Source organism: Dryobates pubescens, chromosome 19 (genome assembly GCF_014839835.1).
Source record: "Dryobates pubescens isolate bDryPub1 chromosome 19, bDryPub1.pri, whole genome shotgun sequence".
In the NCBI taxonomy this organism is placed as follows: Eukaryota; Metazoa; Chordata; class Aves; order Piciformes; family Picidae; genus Dryobates; species Dryobates pubescens.
In genome coordinates this window covers 3,659,253-3,669,351 of record NC_071630.1, presented here as the reverse complement: position 1 = coordinate 3,669,351, position 10,099 = coordinate 3,659,253, and the positions used below count along the sequence as shown (strand labels likewise).

Here is a 10,099-nt window from a genome sequence, read left to right as displayed (position 1 = left end):
AGCAGTAACTGGAAAGGTGTTCTGTCAAGTCAAAATGCTGCAGATTTTGTAGCCTGAATAGCCGAGTACGAGACAGGCTGCCAAAAGGTGGCACATTCCAGCCTGGGCTAAATGATCTGGTTACAGGAACTGTAGCTGTGGGGTCTGAGCAGAGACTTTTGTCAGGATTGGTTTTTGAGAATCCAGACCTAACCTGATCAATTTCCTTCACTATCTCAGGTTGCATTTTGTTCCAATACTATAGGAAACAAGCAAAATCCTCACCCAGGTATCACAGTGTTAAGTTCAAATTTGCAAGCGTTTCTCGCTATAAACAACAAAATGTTCCCTAGAAGACATTCACCCTGAGAAGACTGGAGCATTTTTTTGAGTCAAAGAGCTGCTAATTAGACAGTTACAGCAGACAGCACTTGGATTGGCAGATACTTGCATCTCCAAGGAACCGAGATAAGGCCCTAATTGAATGAAGACCAGAAAGAAGCCCTCCCAGATAAGAAAGCAGAACGGCTTTTGAGATAAAGATTAAATTTGTCTGGACATCTGGAGGAATTCAAAGGAGGCACTAGGTATAAAACCTAGATTGCTCCGGGAGGGACATCCTCTCAATTGAATGTAATTTGAGACAAAGCCCATCCAGATCCTCACTGCCAGGTGGGCACAAGGAAGATCCACAGCAAGTCAGCAACCAGTACAGCAGACCGGTAATTTTGCTTTTATTTCTACAGGGATTTCGACAAGTAAACCAAATGGGTGAAGAGAGCCTGAGGAACAGAAAAGGAGAGGACAACGGAAAGGAGGACATCCAATCGATTCAGAGCCATGATCCCCCGACCACGAACCTACAAAAGCAGGCAAAACTTTTTCTTTTTCGTTCTTCAGTCTGCATCTGTGCGGGGGGGGGGGGGGGGGGCTGGCAGGAGGCAGCAGTGGGGGGTACCTGCATCATCCAACCCAAACTACCTGTGTCCCAGTTTTGCAGTGATATACCAAGGCCTTGGCAGTGTGGTTGGGTTACACTTTAGGAAACTGCTTATGGTTTTGTGTTTTGCTCTGACAATTTCAAAGTTGATCCAAGCGAGACACTTGATAAACTTTACCGTTTCTGTCTACATGTACTTCAGAGAGGCTGAAGAGGTTGTTCAGCTCACTGCAGATTGTATGGCTATAAACACTAAGAAGCAGTCACTAGTACAGAAAAGCAAGTGAGGATTTGTCTCCTGCAGAGAATAACGAACACTTTAGAAAGGTGTCCCACCTGCCTTCTAAAAGGCAGTGGAATTCCTCTTTGCATTTCAGTAACCTGAAAGACTTGGTTTGGTGCCAAGACTGGGAAAATACTACCTTATCAGACTAGCCTTAACTAATTGGGAAATTAGTGGGGTTTGGGTGGTTTTTGTAACAGATGCCTCAAGCTTTAGTAGTCACTGAAGAGTCAAGAGGCCTCCTGTGCAATTCCCAAGACAGCCCATTTTTGGCACTTGGAAAATGCCTCATTCTTCAAGTGCTCATGAAAGAACTTCGGCATTTAATTGATGACTAAGTTATTAGAAGTGACCAGGGTCTCTCATTTCATTTCAAGGTGGGCCTCCTCAGTGGCATCTCTATGATCGTTGGGACCATTATTGGCTCGGGAATCTTTGTTTCTCCAAAATCGGTGCTTGCCAACGTTGGAGCTGTGGGTCCTTGTTTAACCATCTGGGCAGCCTGTGGAATTCTTGCAACATTAGGTAAACGAGCGAAGAAAGAATCTGAACCTGGGCTTAAATCATTGTGCCTGTCTCGCATACTACTGTTTTCTCACAGACTGGCCCATAGCACCCAGCCCAAATTCTATAGTACCCTGATGAGTGGAGCAGGACCCAGGCAAAACTTTAAAATACGTTTTTCAGAGTGTTTAAACTCACGTGAAGCACACTTCAAAAGGTTCAAACCCATCCATCATGAGAAGCACGCTTTCAGCTCCTTCGGAAAGCGAGGTTTAGCTTGCTTTTCCACTCAAATCACATCAAAATACGAAGCTGACTGGCACTGAGCTAGGTACCTCTGCTAGTTTTTTGTCTGAATATAATAATCATCTGAAAAATTTAACACTAGGCACCTAAAATATTTCAGTGCATCTAAAAGGAGTTCTTTGGGCATTGTGTGAGGTACACAGCCTGCACAAAACCTCCTAGTGCAAAGTGGCAGCTACAGCAACACATCTGCAAGTATCACTGCACTTCAAAGCTCAGCTCGGGAGGCGTTTTGCTTCAAGACTGTGCAGCAAGCCTGGGTTTTTTCAGCTTTAACAAAAGTAGGTCAGTCCAGGGCAGCTGTCACCTCAGTGCTTCCCACAGTGTTGGTTTCTTGAACAGAAGTCTGCTATAAAATCAGCTGACTTCTTTGCTCAAGCATTAAACATCAACAGTAGTAAATTCTGGACTATAAATAGCATTCCAGTCGCTCCCAAGTAACCGAATTTCATTTTGCACCGTGTATATCAATTTCCTTAGCCCTTCTCCCTGTTAAAAAGCGGTCACCTGTTTCCAGCCAGTCCTCGCTCAACAAGGACAAGAACTAAACCAGTGACAAATGCTTTTCTCGTTGTTCAGGTGCACTTTGCTTTGCTGAGCTTGGCACGATGATCACAAAATCCGGGGGAGAATATCCTTACCTCATGGAGGCGTTTGGCCCGGTTCCAGCATTTTTGTTTTCTTGGACGAGCTTAATCGTCACCAAGCCCAGCTCCTTCGCAATCATTTGTCTCAGCTTTGCAGAGTACGCCTCGGCTCCTTTCTATCCAGGTTGTGATCCGCCCCAAGTTGTCACCAAGTGTCTTGCAGCAGCTGCCATCGGTAAGAGTCATGTTGTTAAAGAAAGAGGCAAGCTCCATAACTGCATAGCAGTTCCCGTTTGGCCCCTGTAAGGGCATTTCAGCACAGGGAGACTTCAGCAAAGTTAATCTTCACGATGCCACCAGGAAGTCAACCTACACTGAAAGCAACAGAAAACTTGGGACGCAGTGGAGCCCGTCCTTCCCCCAGGAACTAATTCAACGAGATGGAAAAAAAGGATAGGTTTCAAAATGGGCTGTTCCTAGTCTAAGTTTCTTTCATTCTTTAAGATGCCTACAGCTGTGTAAGGAATGCTTATATTCAGCAGAAAAGGGAGAAAAACTACCTGTAGAGAGATTATTTCTGCATTTATTGCAATGCTCTACAACCTCAGTATTTTGCTGCTGTTCAAGGTACTATCAAAACCTTAATTCAGAAAATTGTGGTTTTCCTATATGAAAAGCTATCCTAACCCTACTATGTTAAAAAGTGTATTAATAACACAGACAAATGGTAGGAGGGAAAAGAAGTACAGTGATAAGGTGGGGGAAAGGTGATAAGAGGCAATTTTTCTTACCGCTCTGAATCCATTTAATGCATAATTTCATCGACTCCTTCCAGTGGTAATCACAATAGTGAATTCACTGAGTGTCAAGCTGGGAAGAAACCTCCAGAACTTTCTCACAGCTGCCAAAATGATCATTGTCACAATCATTATTGTAAGTGGAATTGTTCTCCTTGCACAAGGTAATTCAATATACTTTACTTGCAAACGCTGTTTAGCTTCTGCTGTAACCATTAAACAATTTCCCACTGCCTCGAGAGTCACAGCATTAAGGGTCTCTGTTCAGGGTTTTAGTTGGGGATCTTTGGGGAATAACAGTATTTGGAGAAGGGCTGGGGGTTGGAAATGCACCACCATGGGTCAGGTAAAACCGGGTAGTAAATTATTTTAACTGTGAGATGTTTTGAAACATGGGGTGGGCTTGTTGGAATGCTTCTTCATTCTTCTAGGGGGAATGAATCTCAACACTGAGCAGTAATCTATGTCTGATTTGCAGGGAAGACTGGAAACTTCACAGATGCTTTCAAGGATAGTAAAGTTTCTCTGAGCTCGATTGGGCTGGCATTCTACAACGGCCTCTGGGCATACGATGGATGGTAAGGTCCTTGACTAGCCCTGCCCGCTGCGGGTGCAGCCTTCAGCTGGCTTACCCTCCCCTGCAGGACTCCCAGGTGTTAGCTGGAAAAGCCAACAGCTGAACTGTTGGTAACAATGTCTGAATGAACTCTGGAGAAAGCATACCAGCTTGGGTAAATCCCAAACCCCCAGAACAACACGTGCCCCCTCACCACCAGATCCTAGGGGGCTGTCTGCTAGGGAGAGAATCCTAAAGGGTTGTGCTTTGGGGTTTGGGGTTGTTTTTAAACCGCCAAAGGTACAGAGGAGCGACATGCAGGGTGACACCTGGCTTCTCTAGTGGTATTTCAACTCCTGATGGCCAATTAACTGCAGAGGAATGTTCTTCCTTCCAGGAACCAGCTCAACTACATCACAGAAGAACTTAAGAATCCTTACAGGTAAAGCTATGAGGGAAAGCAGGGTTTCTAACGGCAAGCCTCCCACACTTGGTATTTCTGTACAAGCAGGTATATATGGGTTTGGATTTTTGCTTTCTTTAGTAATCAAACCTGGAGTAACTATTGCTTAAACAGATCAAGCTAATTAGCATCAATTACAGGCTTTGGACACTGGCATAAATTTGAGCTTTCCCTTTTTGTTTTTTAAATTCTGATTCCCATGGCTCTGCATCATCCATGCAAACAGACCTGCAGAGCACACAAGGGAGTAAGAACCCATAGTTTGCTGTGACACCTCTACCAGTGATGTAGCAATGCTGGTGGGAGTCTTGCTTCTGCATTCTTTAGAAACCTACCACTATCTATCATTATTTTTTGCATCCTTCAGAAATCTCCCGCTCTCTATAATTATTGGAATCCCCTTGGTTACAGTGTGTTACGTGCTGATAAACCTTTCATATTTCACCGTCATGACTTCAACAGAGCTCCTGCAGTCCCAGGCAGTTGCTGTGGTAAGCCACTTTATTTGTAATAGAGCATCTGAGGGAGGCTGTGGGCATGAAAGCCGTGAGCAAAAAAGGAACCTCTCAAGACACAATTAGATCGCCTAAGCTGTGTCACCTTTTTCCCTCTGCAGCTCAGAGGTTGGCTGTTTTCTCTAAGGACCAAGTCTATAGGAGAAAAAATAACCTCTGAGTGCCACTCTGCCCGTATCAGTGTTACCAGCACATTCAGAGTGACAGGAGATCCAAGTAATTCTGGAGATAACACAATCCACTGCTTCCTTATTCTTGCTGGTTTTTAACCAGAGCTAAGAAAAATCCTTTCCACGCTATTGCAAGGCATATTCATACAGATAAAAGTAAGGATTCTGTCAGTTCCTGAAGCCTCCACAAACACACCTGCCCCTCCAGTCCCACTTGTACATTTTCCATGGGACATTTCTCTCCCAACTGTTAAGAGGTCATGCAACAACTTTTTCCCTAGTGTTTTTGGGGAAAACAAACGGTCCTACTATTGAACAAGGAAGCAACGGTGATGTTAAAGCAAAACCATAACTTGATGCTTGGCTTACTAAAAAAACCAAGTTAACCACTCCTCAACTGAAAACCTGAACCCTGTCAAAAAAGGTTTTAACTCGCTTTCATTTGCAGCAGCTTAACATAACTACATTATACCTAATCCACCCTGCAACTACAACTAACACACTGTGGGACAGGTGAAAACTGCAGTGTAGTGAATGGCCTCACCAAACCTGTCCTCACCAAGCCTGGGCGGCCATGCTGGTGCACAACAGCACTGCTGCCATGCTGCCGGTCTTCTGGGTTTGCAGGCAGACACATCCCCAAAGAGGTGTCTGTACAGACTTCACTTCTGTAGGCATTTCACTCCCTGTGTTCCCTGCAGATGTGGCATCTCAAATGCCACAACAACATCCCACTCTCGAGAGCAGGTCACAACCGCTCCAGGCCTTCACTTGGCAAAGGGCTAACTAGGCCACAATACACAACCTGTTTTTATTGGGAACCCACCTTGGCCACCCATTTACTGTACTTTCTAAAAGGCTCCAACATTACTAACTACACCAAACAGTAGTTCAAATAACAAAAATTATTAATTTTAATCCCACACCCCAGACATTTGGAGACAGAGTCCTTTACCCAGCCTCTTGGGTAGTTCCTCTCTTCGTGGCCTTCTCTACAATTGGATCTGCTAATGGGACCTGTTTCACTGCAGGCAGGTAAGCTTCCACCCTGGCCAGCTTGAAGCAAACATTTTTCAAGGACGGACAGAATGACATTTATGTACCTACACACACCAAAAATGATACATTTCTGTATCCACACAAAGAGACAAGACACCCTTCTGGATCCCAACATACACCATGTAATTAGAGAGTACCTGCAAATGTAGCTAGAGAGCTTCACTTCCAGAAGGAAAGAGTGGCTATGCAGGCTCGAGAGACTAGAAAAGGTCTCCTCTGAAGTCCAAGCAGGTATAGTAGGCAGGTTTTTTTTTCCAACTCCCATTGCATTTAAAGCAAAGAAACAGTTAAACTGTCAGTAAAAACCCAAGTATACCACAAAGACAACTAGAAAGAGAAGCTATCCCTTCCTATCAGTGCTTCCATTTACTGTTTAAAGATATTTTAAGTTTCAAATACATGTGAGTATGATCAAAAGGTCAATTCTTGGGTAGAAAGCTATCAATGTAGCTTTTTGTATGAAGCAAATTTATAAGGAATTTGTTAAAAAGGACACAGTGGCCAAGAATTTTGGCAAAATTAATTGTGCAAACATCTTTCTGGCATGAGTTTTCAGTTACCTGCTTCCATATTGGTTCAAAATGTGTTTCGAGCTCACTGCTGGTTGCCTCCCTGATTTCAGTCCACTGCAGCTCTCCCTAGCTGTCACTGTGTTTCAAAGGAAACACTGATGAGCTGTAGTCAGCCACACAGACCCAAAAGGGCTGGTGCTCATTTTGCTTCATCTTTTGATAATGCCACTTAAAGGCCTTGCTAACCAGACTGCCTTGTTTGTGTCTTGTCAGGCTTGTTTATGTTGCAGGTCGTGAGGGGCACATGCTGAAGGTGCTGTCTTACATCAGCGTGAAGCGTTTAACGCCGGCACCTGCGATCATCTTCTATGTAAGTATTCCAAAGACAGAGAAACCCCCCGGTGACACCTGCCTTCACCATTCCTTGCCAGCAGCCCTGACACCTGTCTCTGTCTAGAAAACTGCTAAATGCCTTTTGAGGGAAAAAAAAAAAAGACTACATAAACACCCCACCCCCCCTAATTTTAAAACAAAAGTGTTTGTCCACAGCATGAAACAAATTAATTAGGCAACCCCTCTATTACTCTGGATGCCTGAAAGCAAGCTATCACTATATCCTCCCTGTAAGAGTGCATTTAAATCACACAGCAATGACAAAGAGTACTCAGTGAATAAATGTTAAAATAAATTTAGCATACCTTCTGCTTTTTATTTTACCCAGTTTATCAGGGTGAGACAAGGTCAAACATAGAATTCAACTGCTCTCCTGACTCCCAGTAATTTCACCTAAAAATGTATTTAGTACCTTCACTTGGAACTCCAAGGTTTGCTTTGTTACTGATGCATAGAAGTTTTGAAGTCTCCTAACTTCAAATGGAGTTAAGATTGCAGAGCAAAACATAACACCTGTGGGAGGATGTGCACAGCAGAATGCACCCAAGCCTTTAAGCAAAACCATTATACAGTCACTGCAAACATGCAGCCATGCTGACACACATGAAACACAGCCATCTTCTACAGCAGACTTGACTAATTCCTGTTTTGGTTTCAGGGTGCCATTGCCATTATTTACATCATCCCTGGTGACATTAACACACTCATCAATTATTTCAGTTTTGCAGTGTGGATATTTTATGGTTTAACTGTCCTTGGGCTCATTGTTATGAGGTTTACAAGAAAGGACCTCAAAAGACCAATCAAGGTAAGTTCAGCATTCAGTATGGTTTTCCTCCATTCCCATCACTACTGACACAACTCACCCTAAATATTTGGCTATTTAAACAACCACCTCAGGCAGACTCCCTCCCCAGGAAACTGCAGGCAGCAGACTACCACTGAAAGAGTACACAAAATAGGACCCCAGGTCACTGCACTGGAATCAGGATCCAGATTAATTGAAATGCAAATTTTCACCCTGTAATTTGTACCATAGACAAAGGGGTCCTGGACAAGGATTTAGCAGAAGAGGCTTCTTCATTCTTAGTCTTGCTACTCTTTTGAATTGCTCCATCCAGTTCCAGAAATGTTAAAAGGAAAGAATGTGTAAGGCAATGAAAATACTCTTCTTTCACAGGTGCAATTTCTTTAAGAGCATCAACAGAATAAAAAGTGATTTTGTGCTTCGTACCTCACAGGTCCCCATCGTGATTCCAGTGACAGTGATGTTAGTCTCCGTCCTGCTGGTGCTGGCACCCATCGTCAGTGCCCCTGAACTGGCCTATTTGTACTGCCTCCTATTCATACTCAGTGGACTTGTAGTTTATCTACTGTTTATTCACTTCAAATTCGACTGGCCCCAGAAAATATCAAGTAAGTATCCCTCAGCTGGCCAGCTCTAAATTCCACAGATCACTGCCAAGGTTTAAACCGCCATACTGAAGCTCACTGGATCCCCACCCCTCCCAGTCACAGCAGCCAGGCATGCAGGGCAGGGGGGGGCAAGTTTCCAGACATACTGAGGGGCCTATTGCAAGGCATTTTACTCCTGTGAGCAACAATGATGTCTGATTTCATAAAAAAGGGAAACTCCAAACCCAGAAAAGCAATACACCACTGTGGCTGCAGGAAGAAACTGGTTTGTGGAACGGATGGAACAGTTTTACCTGTGAAGTTAGTGTTTTCCATTGTCTGTATTTCAAAACATTGCTTTAGCCATAAACTACAAGTGAGCAGACCTTCTTCTGACACCTGCCTTGAGCTCAGGTTACCAGTTTTGCTCTTCTTAAAGAAAACATTAACAGCACTAAGTGAAAATAGCCACAATGCTGAGTGAAGTGACAGCTGATACTCTTCTCACCAGATCTCTAAAACATTTCTTTTCTCAGAGCCCATCACTATGCATCTTCAGATGCTTTTGGAAGTTGTTCCAGCAGAGGAAGCTACTGAATAAAGGTTTTTTTATGTACCAGGTACTTTAAGTGCTACACTGATGGAAGGAGACTCTGTTTAGTTGGGCACATGTTTATACCTTCTAAATTGTTATGCTCACACTGGTGTATTATTTTTGCACCACTTTAGTACTTGAAAAAGGTTAAATTGTAGGAATAAAGTACTTGAGCCAGATTACAGTGTCCAGTCGAGCTGTCTTCATTGTTTGCCAATGTCATAGAACAGAGTCACAGAATCATTGAGGCTGACTCCTCTGCCTCCTCATCCTGGTTGGGTGGTCTGTAACAGACTTCCAACAGGTTGTCTGCCATGGTGACTTTCTCCCTCATGCTTCCCCACAAACACTCAACCTTGTCACCATCATTGAGCTCTGTACAAGCCAAACACTCCCGAACACAAAGAGCCACCCCACCACCTCCTCCCCAGCAGGCTTGATGCCATGTAAGCCTCCTCTTGATCAAAGAAACCAGAAGTCCACCAATGGCACCTGCTTTTGGGCCACGTGTTTAATCAGGAGTGTTCTGTTCCTTTCAGTGTCCTCCCTGCCACTGAAGGGATTGAGGAAAACACTACCTGTGCTCCTGATGGTTCAACCAATCACCCCAGGGGCCGGAGGTCCATTTTGGTTGTTTTTGGACTTCACCCCCTCATCTCTGCCAACCTGCATAACCAACAGTGGGTAATGGTCAAAAGGTTGCACCAGGCCAGGGAGTTTCCTCATGCCATCCCAGGCAGGCAGCAGACTGTCGTGAGCAATGGGTCTGGCCAGCAGATTAGGTTCCAGAAGAGAGCTGCCTGTGACAACCACCTCACAAGGTGTGAGGCTGACTGAATCACCCTAGGCAACATCCTGGATGCGCCTTCACCTGCATGCCCGTTCGCCTGGCTCTGAAGCTCCACAGCCCCAGACGGGTTGTGCGCGAGCAACGGGGGAAGGCGAGGGAGGCTGGAGGTGGTTCACCTGCCGCCATATCCGATACCAGGTTGTTTTAAATTACTACTGAACTGCAAGAACTGCTGGATATGCACACAGCAGATGT

The 10,099-nt window shown here is 44.5% G+C and overlaps 1 protein-coding gene across 1 annotated transcript; it reads left to right on the top strand.

Moving 5' to 3' along the window:
• Positions 1 to 746: 746 nt before the first annotated feature.
• Positions 747 to 9,156, top strand: SLC7A9 (solute carrier family 7 member 9). The gene is made up of 12 exons (XM_009902744.2): positions 747 to 851; positions 1,580 to 1,727; positions 2,592 to 2,834; positions 3,435 to 3,560; positions 3,875 to 3,974; positions 4,350 to 4,394; positions 4,783 to 4,906; positions 6,032 to 6,135; positions 6,945 to 7,041; positions 7,723 to 7,872; positions 8,306 to 8,480; positions 8,996 to 9,156. The coding sequence occupies exons 1-12, from the start codon at positions 747 to 749 to the stop codon at positions 9,058 to 9,060; spliced, it is 1,482 nt and encodes a 493-aa protein (XP_009901046.2). The 3' UTR covers positions 9,061 to 9,156.
• The last annotated feature ends 943 nt before the right edge of the window (positions 9,157 to 10,099 follow it).